This window comes from Enhydra lutris, unplaced genomic scaffold, assembly GCF_002288905.1.
Source record: "Enhydra lutris kenyoni isolate GAN:26980312 unplaced genomic scaffold, ASM228890v2 scaffoldscaffold9, whole genome shotgun sequence".
NCBI lineage: Eukaryota > Metazoa > Chordata > Mammalia > Carnivora > Mustelidae > Enhydra > Enhydra lutris.
The window spans coordinates 22,584,202-22,602,436 of NW_019154093.1; the positions used below are offsets into that span (position 1 = coordinate 22,584,202).

The following is an 18,235-nucleotide window of genomic DNA, read 5'->3' on the forward strand; positions in this document are numbered from 1 at the left end:
TGTAGCATACTTTTGCTTTATATATTCTCAGTATTATCTCTAATATTTTATGGTGTGGTCTCTGCTAATGAGCAAACAGCAGAGGCTATCATGGGGTTATACACAGCTCCCTTTATTATTATTGATATTCAGCTCTCTCAGTAGCACTGCCCCTGATGGAAGGTTTGGATGACATTGTTATAAGATATTTAAAGAGATTTTAAAGCACAAAAACTACATAAAAGCCACCACCATTATTAGAACACACTGTAAACCCCAGCCTGGCTTAGACAATACGGACAGGACCCAGGAAGGATTTCTGTTTACTGGCTTAAGTGGCGCCACCGTGTGGCAGGAATGTAAACACCATTCGCAATTTACCCCAGCTTTGAAATTATGTCCTAATAGATTTTTTTTTTTTTAAATTCCAGTGAGTTGCTTTAAAGTTGTATATATAAAATCAGGCTTTACTGTTATCTCCTATTACACTATTTCAAATTATTAGGGACCCTGTAACATACAATGTCACGGTTCGAAATTGCTCAAGCCCTGTGAGGGAAATGGAAATTCTGATAACCTGACATTAGGTGTATCACAGAGAGGCCTCGGCTGCACCCCATCTAACAGATCCTCAAAAATATGGTAACGAACTGACGTAAACTAGCACTCTGAAGTTGAACCAAAGAACCTTGGGATCTCTGGGCCATAAAGAAAGTGTCAGACAATATGGTGACCCTTCCAGAAGGTACATGTTAATCATGTGAATTTAGTCATGGACACAAGCTTGCTCTGGCTCAGTGGGGTGTCTTCAGATCAGTTGGATTTGATACTTTTATCTGCCTACCCAGTGCCTCCACTTTTTACCTTCTATGTGGCATTGCTATCTGTCTATGTCCTATCCCTCTCCACCTGTCAGTCATCCACCTACATATCCTAATAGCTGTCTCTATCCAGGGGTCCGTCCCTTTAACCTTTCTCAGATAATCCTGCTAACTGTGAATAATCAGAATGTGGATATTGGCCAGTCGTTTCTTTTATTTCAAACCAAGATTGTTCTAAAGGCCATCATTTTATTGACCTGTCTGCAGATACTCACCATCTTTGATGGGCATCTTTGACTCTGGGCACCCTTAGGAAGCACTGATCTCCCCATAGACCTGGAAGTTGTATGTGATTTTTTTAAATGCCAGATTCTTGACATCAGCTCCTTTTGTCATTATTTGTTCTTTTCTCATATAATCTTAAAAAAAAAAAAAAAGCTGACCAAGGTTTCTGTGTGGTTGAATTCTGTGAGGTTTTTACTAAACCAGAGCGTGCGCACGCACACACACACACACATACACACACACTCCCATAAAGGTTCTTGCCCACTGAAATCGGCAAAGGGGCACAAAAGAACTGGGGCCTAAGGACCCAGTAAAGACAAAGGTTTTCCTTGGAAAATGGTCCTTTATAATAATAATCGCATCACACCTAGGAGGTGGGACAAGGCCGTTATTTTTGTGTCTTGAGAGTACCTTCCCTCTTTTGCTCCAGTGCTGACCTGTGGCTATGGGCAGAGGGGCCTGCTCCTACCAGAGAAGTCTACAGGGGAAAATGGACACATTGGGAAGAGGCTGGAGGTAAGCCTCGCCTTCCGCACTTTGGAAGAAGAGTGCACGCAGGAGTTCCCCAGAAGTCAGGACTCTATTGTCATGGGGTCCAGAGAGGGGCGGTCTCCCTTAGGAGGCATGCTCAGCTGTGGGTGCAGTTTCCACCTCACCCTGGCCCCGCTCAGGCCCCTTCACAGCCCCTTCTCCACTGCATCCTTGTAACCAGGGACCTAGAGGCCTGCCAGCTTGGATGACCAGAACCCGTGTCTGAGATGCTTGAGCTCAGTCCTCTGGACCCCTCAAAAGGTGCGCCTTCCATATTACCTGGACCTTGTGAGACCTTTATGCTCTGGCCCTCTGTTCTTTTCCTCTAGTAGTTCTGATGTGGAGAAGAAAGGCAAAAGAAAAAGAATTAAACTTGTTTATACCTTACTGCCCGTTCACAAGTCCCTGCCCCATTCACAGCTCAGAGAGCTTAGCTGCCTCCATGTTAACACATTACTGAGGCAAAAGGCAACCTTAGCTTGACATTAGCCCAACCTCCAGGATCCTGTAAAAATCCCTCTGGAAACTTCCTTTATCTTCCCCACCCCCACCCCAAGATGTATGTTAGCAATCATCCTCCAAGCATATGCCCCACTGGTACACATCTGAAGGGTCTCAGGACTAAGGGTTTACTAGATAATAAATGACCTTTTTCTAACAACGGCTAGCCCCTCAAGGTCGTGGAAACCTTGCTTCCAGATTCCTTAGAGACTTACACTATCCCTAACCCCCTCCCAACTTAGAAGTATGTAATCAGTCACTCCTCACAACGCCAGTGCCCCTCTTTCTACCTATAGGTCCTGTCCCCGTGCTTTAATAAAACCACCTTTTTGCACTGAAGATGCCCCAAGAATTCTTTCTTGACCATTTGCTCCCTATCCCCAATATTTCACATCAAGTCTGGGCAATGCTTCAAAAAATGAATGTTAGCTTAGTTATAAGTTGAAAGGACAGTTTTTTTTCACATACCATGAATTCCTCATTCATTGGTTTTATCAAATATCTAGTGTATCCACACATGAGTTTAAAAGGTCTTTTAATGAGTGTATTGGTCAGGGTTCTCTAGAGAAACAGAAGCAATAGAATATATATAGATAAACAGAAAAAGATCTATTATGAGGGATTGGCTCAATAGATGATGGAGGCTGAGAGGTCTGCCTGCAAGCTAGAAGTCCAGGAAGGCTGGTAAGGTAGCTCCAGTCCAAACCTGAAGGCCCGAGAACCAGGGGTATTGATGTTCTTAGGCAGAAGATGGATGTCCAGTTCAAGCACAGAAAAAACTGACCTTTCCTCCACCTGTTTGTTCTATCCAGACCCTCAGTGGATTGAAGGATGCCCCCTGCCCTGGTGAGGGCAATCTTCTTTACTCAGTCTATTGATTCAAATGCTAATCTCTTCCAGAAACACCCTTTCAGACACACCCGAAGTAATGTTTTGCCATCTACCTGAGTACCCGTTAGCCCATTCAAGTTGATGCATATAACCAAGCATCACAATGGGGCAGGGAACACATTTTTTATACTTCAGTTTCAATTTTTTGTATTTAAATACTTTTTCACATACTGTTTCTCTTTAAAGGTTTGGGGTTCGTTACAACAATCTGCACTAAGTCAATTTTGAGGCCTGGCCTGTGAGTTTCCTTATTTTAAGCAATATTTGGTCCAGGTAAGAGCCAGTAGAGCCGAAGAACATGGGGCTGACAGGCCAAGTCTAGGTACTAGTTCCTGTCATTCATTTCTTTCTCTCCCTTTCTTTCTTTCTTTCTCTCTTTCTTTCTTTCTTTCTTTCTTTTCCTTTCTTTCTTTCTTTCTTTCAGATTTTGTTTATTTGTCAGAGAGAAAGATAGAGAGAGAGCACAAGCGGGGGGAGCAGCAGGCAGAGGGAGAAGTAGGTTCCCCACCCACTAGGGTGGCCAATGCCGGACTCAATCCCAGGACCCTAGGATCATGACCTGAGCTGAAAGCAGACACTTAACTGACTGAGCCCCCCAGGCATGCCCTCCTGCCATTTCTTTAAATACCTGGATCTCTTTTCATCCAGATGTGAAATCTTCTGATATTTATTTAAAGTTCATTGTCCTTAAGAACTTTGATTTTGAATGAGAATATTACCTTAAAGGTCGTCTGTGTGGCTCAATTGGTTAAGCATCTGACTCTTGATTTTGGCTCAGATCATGATCGCAGAATCCTTGGATCAAGCCCCGTGCTGGGCTCTGTGGTCAGTGCGGAGTCTGCTTAAGATTCTCTCTCTCCCCACATGCACACATACACACACTCTCTCTCTCTCTCTCACACACACACACACACACTCACTCTCTCTCTCTCACACACACACACACACAAACCCCCAAAAAACTATTTTAACTTGACCACCATGTTCTGCTGTTTCATATTAATTTGAAGCAGAGCAGAATTCTGGGATTACTTCAATACAAACAGTGTACTCTTTAGGATTTTTCTCTAAGCAGAGAAAAGCAGAGAAGCTTTCTTGACCTTTACATAGCCAAAGCTGATGTTTCTAGTCTTCCAGCTCATGGTTACCCTTAATGTGAACCGGGCACCAAGGCCATCCCAAAGAAAAAGAAGGAAAGCAGCCATCCATGACAGGCCTTGTGTTAGGCACCTGGGTGCATTAATAAAAGCAAGAGCCTTATCTTAGAGGACCTCAAAGTTATTGGGGGAAATGCACTATAATGAGATCAGTCATAACCTAGTTAGGGTTTACATACACGACAATAAAGGAGGGTGAATGTGCAGTGAAGGGAGGGATGTATTCTTGTGGGAAAGAGGAGCGATAAGGACTGAGGAAGATTTCCTAGAGGTTGTGGGTTTGGAAGTGGGATTTGGAGGATGTTGGGGTATATTAGGCAGAGACACATGGAAAGAACATCCTTGACAGAGGCGCAGCTGAACAAAAGGCACCGAGTAAGGACAAGGTCTGGGAATGCGGAGTGGTTCGGTGTTACTAGGGCATAAGATCCCTGGGGTGACATGATGGGCTTGAGGAGAAAGAATTCCTCTCCCTTTCAAGGGTCTTTCTAGTTGGACTAAGAATCAAATTGACATGAGACAGAGTAACAGGGGAAAATCAGATCTAATAGGAATCCACACGGACATGGATACTCCAAGGACAGTCAGGCAAAATGAGGTATATACCTGAACTGTCTCATATCACATAATGTGAAACAACTATCAGGTACATATCAGAAGCATCCTGAACTAAGGAGAAGTAGGATAAGAGTCTTGGACTTCAGAGGAAAGGAACACAATTCACAGGCCAATAAGAAGAAGAGCAGTTGTTTGGTAAATTAGATGTATGTTCTGTAATGCAGGTGGATCACTCAGATAAAATTTCTCTCTGCTAAAAACCCTCATCCTGGGAGAAACTGCTAATTTAGATTCTTCTACGTAGTTGCAGGAGGGGTGAAAGTTTCTCTTGAGCCTGCAGGGTCTTTTAAAAAATTATTTATTTTTTTGACACACAGAGCGCACAAGCAGATGAAGCAGCAGGCAGCGGGAGAGGGAGAAGCTGACTCCCTGCTGAGCCGAGAGCTTGATGTGAGACTCAATCCCAGGACCCTGGGAACATGACCTAAGCCGAAGGCAGCCACTTAACCCACTGAGCCACCCAGGCATCCCTGAACCTGCAAGGTCTTGTTGCTTTCAGCTCAAAATAATTTTCATGTCAGAGTGGCCCATCTTGGGGTGGCCTGCCTTCGACCCTACAGTGGGAACTGGAAAAGCAGGTGAGGGCCAGAATTAGAAGGCCTTGGCCACTGGTGTGAGTGGTTAGATTTATTCCTATCAGCTACGCACCTACGGAAGGCTTTTGAGCTGTTATATTGGATGCGCACCCTCCCTCGACCCTCTGTCTCTAGAAGGAAGCCTCTGCTCTTCTGCTGGGCCCACTGATCCCCTTAGCTCTACATAGCTCCTAATGATTGCTTCAGGTTTCAAGGCTTTCAAAACTGTCTGGATTTGGTGGAATGATTTATTATTATTATTATTATTATTATTATTATTATTATTTTAAAGTAGACTCCATGCCCAGTGTGGAGCCCAGTACAGGGCTTGAACTCACAACCCTGAGATCAAGACCTGAGCTGAGATCAAGAGTCAAAAGTTTAACTGACTGGGCACCTGGGTGGCTCAGTGGTTTAAGCCTCCGCCTTCGGCTCAGGTCATGATCTCAGGGTCCTGGGATCGAGCCCCACATCGGGCTCTCTGCTCAGCAGGGAGCCTGCTTCCCCCTCTCTCTCTGCCTGCTTCTCTGCCTACTTGTGATCTCTGTCAAAAAAAAAAAAAAAAAAAGTTTGACTGAGCCACCCAGGCATGCCTGGTGGAATGATCTTTTTTTTTTTTTTAAGATTTTATTTATTTATTTGACAGAGAGAGAGATAGATCACAAATAGGCAGAGAGGCAGGCAGAGAGGGGGGGAAGCAGGCTCCCTGCTGAGCAGAGAGCCCGGTGCGGCACTCGATCCCAGGACCCTGAGATCATGACCTGAGCTGAAGGCAGAGGCTTTGACCCACTGAGCCATCCAGGCGCCCTGGAATGATCTTTTTAAGAAAAAATTTGATATTCTCTCTCTGGCTCTTTATACTGTAGGCAAATAGTACCAATGTTTTAGGTTTGGGTCAGCTTTGTCTGTTCTCCCCTCAGGGAAGGAGGCTTAGATATTTAGTATTTTTGAGTTTTATGTTCAGTTCTGTAGGATTTGTAGTCACCACCAAGTGAGTGTCAGAGGTGGTTGGTGATCTTTCTGTTCAACCAGGGGCACCTAACTAAGTTAAAGACAGAGCTGAGACAAAAGCTCAGGTCTTTTGACTTCCAGTCCAGTGTTCTTTCTGATGTGCTCCAGCTTCTGCCACTGCTGAGCCAGCTGTGGGACAGACCAAACGTGCCCAGCTACCTCAGACACACTGACTGCGAGAGCTAAAAGTAAGAAAATCCAAGTTCCCACAATGGAATTCTGTACCTCAAGCCAGCCAACATGGTTTTATGTCTTTTTTTTTTTTTTAAGATTTTATTTATTTATTTGACAGAGAGAGTACAGCAGGGGGAGGGAGCAGCAGTCAGAGGGAGGAGAAGCAGACTCCCCACTGAGTCAGGAACCCAATGCAGGACTTGATCCCAGGACCCTGAGATCATGACCTGAGCCAAAGGCAGCCGCCCAACTGACTGAGCCACCCAGGCACCCTGGGTTTATGTCTTTTGATACTCCTCCTTCTTCTGTGGAATGGGAGCAGAGCCTACCTAATAGTTCAGCTGCCACTGAGAGCAGGGATTGGAGTGTAATAGGGTTATTTGTTTTGTGATGGGTGAAGGACAACAAATCTCTGTCCCAGTCCTATAATCTTTTTTTTAAAGACATTTATTTATTTATTTGAGAGAGAGCGTGACAGAGAGCACGAGAGAGAGAGCAAGCCCAAGCAGGGGGCAAGGGTGGAGTGAGAGGGAGAAGAAGGCTCCCCGCAGAGGAGGGAGCCCCATGCAATGGCTTGATTCCAGGACCCAGGGATCACGACCTGAGCCCAAAGCAGACGCTTAACCAACTGAGCCACCCAGGCGTCCCCAGTCCTATAATCTTAGAGTCAGAGTTGGAAGGAAACTCGGAGGTGATTGGTGGTGACAGGTAGCTTCATGTAGTCCACAGAGCCCAGAAGTCTCCCTAGAACCAGCGGCAGAGCTTCCTGCCTTTGGAAGTATTCAAGCTGAGAAAGCATGTTCGAGCAGAAGAGATCCTGCTCAAAACGGGCGTTCTGCACAGAACAGGTGGCTGGACAGACGACTCCATGGTTTCTGGCTCCTGCACACATTTCCTCTAATAGCTGTTATGCCCGAGTTTTTGCGTTTGAGAGACCACCAAGAAGCCAAGCACCGATGCAATCACACAAGGGTTTATTTGACAAGCTTAAGCTTGGGCTCAAGTATACCCGACGCAGTGGAGTAGGGACTTGGACCCCGAGCCGGATTACAGTCAGAGTTTTTAAAGGCAGAGTAGGGGTGGACTCAGCGGTGGGTGAGGACAAAAGAAGTTATGGATGATGTAAGTTTCTAAGGAATTTTGGAAGCGAAGTCTCCAGGGCCCTGAGGGGCTAGCTGTTGCCTGGGGAAAAGGTTTTTCATTACCAATAACAAAAATCTTCTTGTGAGACCCTTTAGATGTATATCAGTGGGTCATTTGCTTGGGAATGATCGCTGACACTATCTTGGAGGTTTAGAGATAAAGTTTCACATTTCTCCTATCAAGTGTCCTTGTTAGTGAGATTTAGGTTTAGAAGAAATTTAACTTTATTTAGGGCTTGAGGAACTGAGTTATTTGCCTCTGGAAATTGTGCTATTGTTAAGATAGTTTCTTTGTTGTAAATCTCTAGGGCATTGGTAAACAGAGGGAGACTTCTGTCTTGCAGGATTGTGATCTCTGCAAGTTAACTATTTGCTTTTCCCCCAGGGCAGCCAGGGGTGGCTGAGGAATGTCACACATGCTACCGAGGGGAGGGGAGCAGGTGGAGAGGGGGTGCAAGGTGCCAGTCTCCGCTTTGCCAAGATGGCTGTACTTATGCCAGGGCTAGACTCGAGGTGGGTGCAGCCTTGTTTTTCTTGGCCTCCACAATAGCAGTTCAGGCGAGGTCGCAGGGCAGCTGGGCTGTGAACCGTGGTAGGTCAGGGATCTTCCACAGGGCGAACCTCAGGGGTCACTGGTAACAACAGCCGTCATCACCATCTACCGCTCACATGCCAGGCACTGCACATACCAAATTACCTCATTTCATATCTAGGATCGTGAAAGGTACGTTGAATGATCGATCACAAACCTCTATTTCTTAGACGAGGAAACAGGGATTTATTTTTTTTTTATTTTATTTTTTTATTTTATTTTTTTTAAAGATTTTATTTATTTATTTGACAGAGAGAGATCACAAGTAGGCAGAGAGGCAGGCAGAGAGAGAGGGAGGAAGCAGGCTCCCCGCTGAGCAGAGAGACCGATGTGGGACTTGATCCCAGGACCCTGAGATCATGACCTGAGCCGAAGGCAGCGGCTTAACCCACTGAGCCACCCAGGCGCCCGGAAACAGGGATTTAAAAACGTGCCTACAATCTCCTTGGGACTGACCCTAGATTAAATTTAGGTTTGTCAGATTCTTTTTTCCTTCTTTTCTTTCTCCTTCCTTTCTTTTTCCTTCAGCTCCAGTCTCTGTCTTGCGCGGGAACAGAAGAAGGGAGTGGCTTGGAAGCTCCGCTTCCCGCCGCCCTGGGCGCTGAAGAATGACCCACCCGCAGGAAGACTTGCGGCGGAAGAGGCGATGACGCTCCCTGCCCGGAGCGGGGCTGGACCGTGCGAGCCGCTGGGGCGCCCAGGGCGGGGCCGGCGGCGGGCGCGCCCTCCCGTGGGCGGGGTCAGGGGCCGGAAGTGGCTCGGGGGACGGTCAGGAGCGGGAGTGGACTTCCTGACGCCGCGACCTGGGGTCCTAGTGGGTGGCGGACTCGTCTCTATCCCCGCCAAGTTCCATCTCGCCGCCTCAGCCTGTCGGGACGATGGTGGTCCGCCTGCTGCTGCTGCTGCGCGACTGGCCCCGGGGCCCTGCAATTGGCCCGGGATCCCTATGTCGGTCCCTTAGCTCAGGCTCGGGGTCCCGCGAGTACCTGCAGCGCAGCATCGTGCCCACTATGCACTTCCAGGACAGCCTGCCCAGGTGAGCCCGGCCTCCCGGTCCCCGCCGCCCGCTGGGATCGGCCCCAGCCTTCACACCAGTCACTCACGACTCGTGCTGAACCCGCTCCCACCCCCCCAAATACTTAACCTGGGACGCTGTTAGAACTCGGAATCTGGAAACCCTGTCACTTTGAGAATCTCCTGACACAGGAACCTCAGAACGTTTGCATTCCCTTCCAGAACGCCCCATTTCTCGCTCAGATTCTCCGTCTTGAGCCTTTTTCAGATTCTATCCAGTGACCCAACTCCCATCCAGATACCGAGGAGTCCCTCACAGTTCTTCCTGAAAAGTACTCACCCTGCATATCTCCAGCACCACCCTTACCCCTCCAGCTAGGGTGTCCCCTGAAGTACTTTGATGACTGCCCCTCCTCCCTGCCTAGAATATAGAGAGGCCAATTCCTGATACATAGTAGTTACCCTCCCTCAACTTTTCCCAGCACTCCGACCTTCCTCAGGCCTGTTGCTCAGCCCCACTCACCATACCTCCAATACTCTGCTCTTTTAGCAGCCCATGGGTCACCCAGCACACTCCTCAAGCACTCACCTTACCCTTCTCCGGCCTCAGCACTCCTAAGTCCTGTCTTCACCTGAGGGCCTTTCACCCCTTCCAAACCTTCCTCAACTACTGGCAAGGTTTCTCTCCCTAATATATCCTCCCCAACCCACAATTAACTTCTGCAGCTTCAACCTCCTCACAGAATTCTAGACACCACCCTCAGTGCCCCTCCCAAACTCTAAGTCAGCTTAGATCCAGAAACCCCCCTCCCCCAATTTTTCTGTGTTCATCCTCACCTGAGCTACCCGCTCCTTCTAACACTTCGCCCGGAGTTTCCTCTATTGGGAAAATAGTCCCAATAAATCATCCTCTCTTTTTCCCTCATGCGGTATTTTCTTTTCTTTTCCCACCTGGTATTTTCTTTAAGTCAACTTCCAGTTTTCCTAGTCTTTGAACTGCCAGCCTTAATCTGAGCCTACCTGGGCTCCTTTTCCAAAGTTAGAAATTTCCTGAAATTCATTTACCCTCTAAAACCAGACTTTAACTTCTCTGCTCACTCACCGGTTAGTTCCTGGTGCCAAGTCCCAAAATTGTCTCAAAGACCCTTCTCACTTCCTTTCTCACCAAACTGCCACCAGGGATCTCCCAGTCCAGGGACTGGAGGCCGGGGCTTTTGTATCATAGGGGTCACCCCAGCTACTGGGTTGCTGTTTTCTCCACATCCAGTGACTGTGTAACCCACAGTCATCTTTGCCCACCCCCACCCTCTCAGAAATAGCATCTGAGGTGACCTTCTGAAATAACGGCGTGCAGACATCTAACGTGGACAAAAATGAGATTATCTAGCTCCAACCCCATTGCTTCAATTTGGCAGGAGGAAGGAGGAAAAAAAGTTGCCTTTATTCCTGTGGGCAAAGTCTCCTTAACAGCCTACGGGTGAGCTGAGCCAGCCTGTATGTGGGGGAAAGGTGAGGAATGACAGAACCTGTCTTCACTTGCCAAGCCCAGGAGCATTTGACCTTCTGGCAGGCCTGCGCTCCACTCGGGTTTAAGATCAGAGGGATTTTCTCCGTTTTAGAATTAGTAAGCTGGGAGTAATACTCAAGATCATTTCCTCCAACCTGCGACAACAAAAGTCAGTAGGAATTGCTCTATGAACAGTAGTACTGACTCATCACCCGTGTTTAACTTGGAACAAGGACCACCAGGCCTCCATTACCTTAGCTGTAAACTGGTGGTTAGAAAAGATGAGATTGCTTTTATCTCAGCTCGAGACAGGTGAAATGTATTATCTTTGGCATTCATTTTGATGTTCTGCTTGGTGAAAAACCCTGGCATTGAAGTCTGGTAGAACTTGTTTTCAGAGTCTAGATGTGATACTTAGCAGCTTCAGGCAAGTAACTTTTTTCAGCTACAGTTCTTACCAGCATGGGAATGAAACACAAACTTCATAGGGCTATTGTGAGCACAGAGTGAGGTAAGATGCCAAAAATAGGGAACTCTCCTAATTAGTTTTCCTGGGAAGGGCTAGTCTCTTTGTGGTAGTTCAACTGGATCTCCTTCCCTCCCTCTTCCTGTTCCTGTCATATCACTGCTGCCTTTTTTTTTTTTTTTTTTTTTTTTTTAAGATTTTATTTATTTGAGAGTGAGGGAAAGAGAGCAGGAGCCGGGGGAAATGGCAGAGGGAGAAATAGGCTCTCCGGTGAGCAGGGAGCCTGATGCAGAACTCGATCCAGGACCCTGGGATTATGACCTGAGTTTAAGGCAGATGCTTAACCGAGCCAGCCACCCAGGCACCCCTATCCCTGTTGCCCTCTGGCCACTTTTGTCTTTATACCCTTGCATGGTCATTTATTTGCTTTTTAAGTGTTAATGATTTTTTCTTTCCTCCTTTTTAGTGTGCTCAAATGTGCATCATAAAATTTAGCATTTCAACTATTTTTAGGTGTATAGTTCAGTTAGGCGTTATTTTTAAGGGCCACATTTATATACACTGAAGAGTTAACCTCAGAATATAAAACTGCAAGTCCTGGAGGGACAAAGGGTGGGCCAGCCTGACCCACTCATTCACATTATTAATTTGAGAAACATTTATTGGTGTGGATTTATTTTTATTTATTTTTTAAAATTTTATTTATTTGACAGACAGATCACAAGTAGGCAGAGAGGCAGGCAGAGAGAGAAGGAGAAGCAGGCTCCCCTCTGAGCAGAGAGCCCGATGCGGGGCTCGATCCCAGGACCCTGAGACCATGAAACCATGACCTGAGCCGGAGGCAGAGGCTTAACCCACTGAGCCACTCAGGTGCCCCTACTGGGGTGGATTTAGAGACCAAATTGGTCATGGTGAGGAGCACACCACACAGTGGGAAAGATTTGACAGATAAACAGGTAAAGATAAAATGTGATAAATGGGAAGCAGCATTTCATGATGGTTAAGCTTGTCATCCTGAAAAGAAAGAGCTACAATGGGAGGCAAATGAACATTTATTTGGGATCAAAGAATCGCTATGTGGGGAGCACAAATTCAAGTAAATACCCAAATAGGGTTCCCACCTGTAGGGTGAAAGCAACAAATTCTTATGAGGAAGAGAAAGGGGCAATTACATGAGTTGAATAAAAGTTGAGTTACATTACATGAGTTGAATAAAAGGGGGAAATTGTTTTCTATGCATGTTTACAAGTCAAACTACTCCCAGTTATACATTAACTGCTGACTTTTTTTTTTCTAGACAGTCCATAACCACCAGTCTTGTGATCAGGGTGTCTGTTCTTCTGTTGACTTCTCAAACAATTGCTCAAAGACAATTGCCATTTTGTCCAGAAGGTTTCTGGCCAGTTCAAACAAGAGCAGTGGCTGCTCCAACTCTATTTTAAAATGGCTCCAGTCCTGTCAGTTTTCCACAAGATCATGAGTCAGGAGTCAGATCTGATTTTTAATCCAACTCCACTTCAGACTAGCTGCATGGCTGTGAGCAGGTCATCTAACCTAAACACTGGGATGATAATATTATCTTTCTCTCAGGATTGTTAGAATTAAATGCCCTGATATGAAGCACTTAGTACACATCTGGCACTTAGTGACAAGTACTCAGTTGATATTCACAAGAACTGTAGCTGCATCAGGAATGTGTTTGCAGGTATGGGATATGCTTGGTGACAATTTCTGTGTTATGTCTGTGTGCAGGTCAGGGAGACAGTGCCTGTGCGAGCAAGGGAAGCTTCACAGAGGAGGTGGCATTTGAGGACTTTGAAGATCCCTAAGTGAGAGCAGTGAAGGAAGGGTAGAGCAGCTCATGCCCAGGAACAGAAGCCTGAAAATACATGGCATGTTCAGAAATGTTGAGAAGTTTCTGGAGGGTCCAGCTCAAAGTAAAGAATCAGCATTTGGGCCCTAAGTTACTAGAATTGGCTGGGGGTGTGTGTGTGTGTGTGTGTCCGCATGCACGTGTGTGCTTGTGATGGGATCATGATTGGGGGCGGCCCATTGTGTCTTTTAAAAAAAATCAATCACCATTTTAGGCCTATAGTTGATTCACAATAAATGTCAATCTGTTTTTGTCTTTTAACCCCTAATCACTTGAGATGATAATTGGTGTTCCAGACAGAATGGGCAGAATTCAAATGGGAGGCTGGGGAGGCCAGAATTTTCTGAGTGTGGAGGATAACAGGGCCCCAGAGGCTCTTCCTTAAGATAGATTGGCTTTATCTCAATGATAACTAGATTGTGTGCAAATACAAAAGGCTGTTTAGCAATATTCTTTTCTTCCGTCTCTATAGCAGTTCATGTTCAGATGGGGGTTCTCTGGATGGCAGGTGGGGAAACGGAACCCATGTGGTTTAGCGGGGCCTGCCAGGCCTCTCTCAGGACCCCATCTCTACCCCCTTCAAGGCACCTGGTGCCTTACTTTGCAGGGAGCACGAGGTGCTGCAGGTGTGCGTGGGTGTGGGAAACCACTTTTGGTGTTCTTTACAGAACTGCAAGGACACAAGGGGTAACCTCGCAACTTGATTTCTAAAGATTAGCGAATCAGTGTTGATTGTAAGGGGGCACTTACTGAAAAGCAGTAACTGGCCTTTGCGGGTAACAAGTTATAGAAACTCCACTTACATTGACTTAAGCAAACCAGAAGAGAGGGACTTACAGACCTGAAAAATCCAGGCTGAGTTAAGGCTCATATGATGTCATCAAGACTCTTTGGCCTTTCCATTCAACCCTTTGCATTGCTGTGATTCCATTCTTAGGGAGGCTGTCTCCTTATGGTGACAAAATGGCAGCCACCACTTATGACATAGTTTACACCCTAGTCTCTTAGTGACCTCAGCTAGTAGGGATTTCCCCTTCCTAACAGTTAAAAAAAAAAAAAATCCTGTAATTTTGTTTTATGGGTTCTTCCCTGTCTGAACCAGTACACTGTAAGCCCACTCCAGGATCGGCTGGTAGGTCAGCTCCACGTGAATCAAAGGGGCTTGAGTAGGAAGGAGCGCTGTTACCAGAAGAAGAGAGAACACGTGACGGGCAGGCAGAACAACAGAAATGGTGAAATGCCATGCTAGGCACTGAGGGAGGGACGATGTGCTAGTTCTCTGGGGATATCAACAGTCTAGTGGCAGAGTTGGGATCTATAAGACTTGAGTCCTGAGTAGTGAATAAAATGTAGTATTTATTGAGTGCTTACTATGTGTCAGGCACTGTTCTAAGGTAGTGACATGAATTGCCTCATTTAATCTGCACAGAACCTTAGGAGGTACGTATTAATATTATCCCCATTTTATAGATGAGGACAATTACATAGAGGATGGGTAGTGTGCCCAAAGTCATGGAGCTGGGAATGAAGAAGCGTGATAAAACACCATGCAGTTGTCGTGGCTCGCCAGGGGGCGGAGCCACGTGACTCCTGAGGCTGCAGCCACAGAATTGTGGAGGGGCCTTGGAGACCCCCTCTTTCAGTTCCTTCGACTTATTGAAGACAAAACTGATCACTAGAGATGAACTTTTTTTTTTAAGATTTCATTTATTTATTTGACAGAGAGAGATCACAAGTAGACAGGCAGAGAGAGGGAGAAGCAGGCTCCCTGCTGAGCAAAGAGACCGATGCGGGGCTCTATCCCAGGACCCCGAGACCACGACCTGTGCCGAAGGCAGAGGCTTTACCCACCGAGCCACCCAGGTGCCCCTAGAAATGAACTTCTTAAAAAAAATTTTTAACAGTTTTATCGAGATACTGTTCGCTTTTTAAAAGTATAAAAATTCAGAAATTTTTTTTGTATAATCACAGAGTTGTGGGACTATCACCACTATCTAGTTCATTCATTCCCTTCTGCACCCTCCCCCCAGAAAAAGACCACCTGCACAGTGACTGCACAGTAGCAGTCACTCCCCATCCCCCCTCCCACCCCTAGTAACCACTGATTTAATTTCTAAAAAGTGACTTGTTTATAACTAAACTCAGGTTTGTCTGGCTTCGAGATTTCCCTGTCCCTAGACAGAGTCGCTCTGCCTTTGGCAGGGTCACACTCCCTTGCGTTCCTTGCATTTTCTCCCTCAGTCCCTGCTTAGAGGAGCCTGTGGAAGTGTCAGAGTTGAAAGTATCAGAGCAGAGGGGCTCACTGACAGTGTATAGTCAGGAGAGGGCAGAGGACCCAGTCTTGAGAAAACATGCACTTTTAGGGCAAAAGGACATAATGAGGGAAAAGAGACTCAGAAGAAGATGATGAAAGAAACCAACAGGGCAGAAGAGAGAATAATTTCTAACTCCATTTTTGATGTCCTTCAGGACCTCACAGTTGGCTGTCTGGTTGGGGAGAGGGACATAACACATACCCACTAAATGTGATAGAGCAGAATCAGGGATGCGGAGTGGGGGCAAGGAAGGAGTGATTAGTGCCTATTCTCTGTCAGCCCATGTGCCGGCGGAGGTCGGAGAAGAGGTTTTGAGGAAGGATCTTGGTAAGTGGCGAGCTCCCGTGTGTGTCACCGTAGTCATGAGAGCCAGCTCTGCGGTTCATCCCAGCTCCGCGTTCAGTGACATCGTGTTGGTACCTTGAATTTGGCCTGGTGGGAGATGTCTAGAAATTGGTAACTTCTACAAACCAGGGCTTCACCCCCCTGCCCATGTGAGAGCTGGATTACTAATCCACCGCCCCTTGGAGCAGCAAAGAGATGAGGATGGGGAGGAGGTGGTGCCATGGGCTTGGAGAGGAAAGAGGCCTGTTTAATGTTGATGCCAGGTGGTGAGAGCAGGAGGGTCCTGGGCCTTCCTAGAAGCTGAGGAGTGGCTTTTTTTGGAGAGAAATCTGAAAGCAAATGGTATTTTCAGAATAGTTAGATTTTAAGAAAGCTGAGGAGGTAGAAGTCCTAAGGAAGTTATAGAACATAGGGTAGTTTATTCAGAATGGAATGGGGGTTCTGAAATCTAGTGGAGGGGCACTGGGCTGGTTCAGTTGGAAGAGCATGTGACCCTTGATCTCCGGGTCATGAGTTCAAGCCCCATGTTGGGTGGAAAGATTACGTAAATAAAAATTTAAAAAACTTAAAAAACAGAGGCGCCTGGGTGGCTCAGTTGGTTAAGCATCTGCCTTTGGCTCAGGTCATGATCTTGGGGTCCTGGGATTGAGCCCCACATTGGGCTTCCTGCTCAGCAGGGAGCCTGCTTCCTCTCCCCCGCCCGCCCCTCCCACTGCTCATTCTCTCTCTCTCTAGTAAATAAATAAAATCTTTAAAAAGAAACTTAGAAAATATATAAAAGATCTAGGGGGAATGGCTAGGGAAGAATAATAGCTAGTCAGGGCCAAACTGGAAGTCGCTGAGCTGATGGAAGGAAATAGATAACACATCGCCAAGTTCTTGATATTGCTTCATTTTGATCCCCTAGTAGCACAGTGAGCTATTATTTCACAAATGGATAAAGAAGGTGGCAAAGTGGTAAGAAATTTGCCCGAGATCACATGAATAGTAAGTGACAGTCCCGGGTGCAAACGCAGATCTGTGGGATTCCAAAGGCTGTGAACTTCACCTTTCCATATGCTAGACATGTTGGTGATGAACTTGTGCTAGATGGAGCTGGAACTTGATAGGTAGGATTTCAGATGTCTCTGTGAGGCAGTTCCTCTCTCCATCTCCTGCCTAGGACATCAAGAAATTTGCCACCTATAACCCTCTAACTAGAAATGATGTGGTAGAGTTGTGAGTTAAGCCTGAGTCTCCATCTCAGTCTCTCTCTACTGTGCCAGTAGTTCTCACACTTTTTGCGTTTGATAAATCACTAAAATTATAGGGGAGAATATTGTTATTTCTTAAAATAAAGGACCGCCGTGAACCAGTAACTCATAACCATGGCCGTCATCTGCCAGAGAACTAGGTAATCCAGTGATGTGTTTGGTATTGCTATTTGGCATTTACACTGAAGTCATTTTATACAAGGCAAAAATTAAAACCTGCTAAATTTGGCATATTCTTTATCTTTAAAAAAAAATTTATATAGAGGGATGTCTGGGTGGCTTAGTTGGTTACGTGTCCAATTCTTGGTTTCGGCTCAGGTCATAATCTCGAGGTTATGGGATCGAGTCCCGCCTTGGAGCTCGATGCTCAGTAGGGAGTCTGCTTCGGATTCTCTCTCCCTCTCCCTCTCATTCAGTCTCTCTCAAAGAAATAAATAAAATCCTCTTTTTAAAAAAGATTTTATTTATTTATTTGAAAGAGAGAGAGAGAGAGCACAAGCAGAGGGAGTGGGAGAGGGAGAAGCAGGCTTCCCACTGAGCAGGGAGCCCGATGTGGGGCTCCATCCCAGGACCCTGGGATCATGACCTGAGCTGAAGGCAGACTCTTAACTGACTGAGCCACCCGGGTGCCCCAATAAATAAAATCTTTAAAACAAATTTTATATAGAAAACAGGTGATTTACAAAAAACTGGTATCCATGAGAAAAAGTTTATACTTCTTTTATCCATACTTCCTTAATTTAGTTCCATTGAGAAAATTCAGTTTCTGTTGTATTAATAACCCCAAAATAAATAATCATCCTAAAAATGTGCTTTTCCCACTTCATGACTGTCTCTATTGTGTAAAAGTGTTGAGAAAGGTAAGTAGGTAACTTCATAATTATGAGGTAGCTGAGGTAGTATTTGGGATTTGCCGTGTAAGTCCATGAATTTAAGAGCAGTACTCGACCGTGTTAAAATGTTGTGAGTGGTTACTCAGTGTAGCCCAAGTCCATATCGGCTGTAAATAATGCAGATTATTTTTGACATCCTGTTTTTTATAAACATGCATTGAAAAATAAACTGAAGAATCACAGTATATCTTTTTTTTTTTTTTTTTTAAAGATTTTATTTATTTATTTGACAGAGAGAGATCACAAGTAGACAGAGAGGCAAGCAGAGAGAGGGAGGGAAGCAGGGTCCCTG

General features: G+C 45.9%; 1 protein-coding gene across 3 annotated transcripts in view; it reads left to right on the forward strand.

The window, feature by feature from the left end:
* Positions 1-9,088: 9,088 nt before the first annotated feature.
* The window catches only part of LOC111142846 (carnitine palmitoyltransferase 2), a 27,266-nt gene continuing 18,119 nt past the window's right edge, over positions 9,089-18,235 (forward strand). For all 3 annotated transcript variants that reach the window (XR_002640289.1, XM_022496184.1, XM_022496185.1), the window contains exon 1: positions 9,089-9,313. Coding sequence is in view for 2 of the 3 variants with exons in the window: in XM_022496184.1 (XP_022351892.1) it covers positions 9,156-9,313 (158 nt within the window). In the remaining variant the exon portion in view is untranslated. The remainder of the gene's footprint in view (positions 9,314-18,235) is intronic.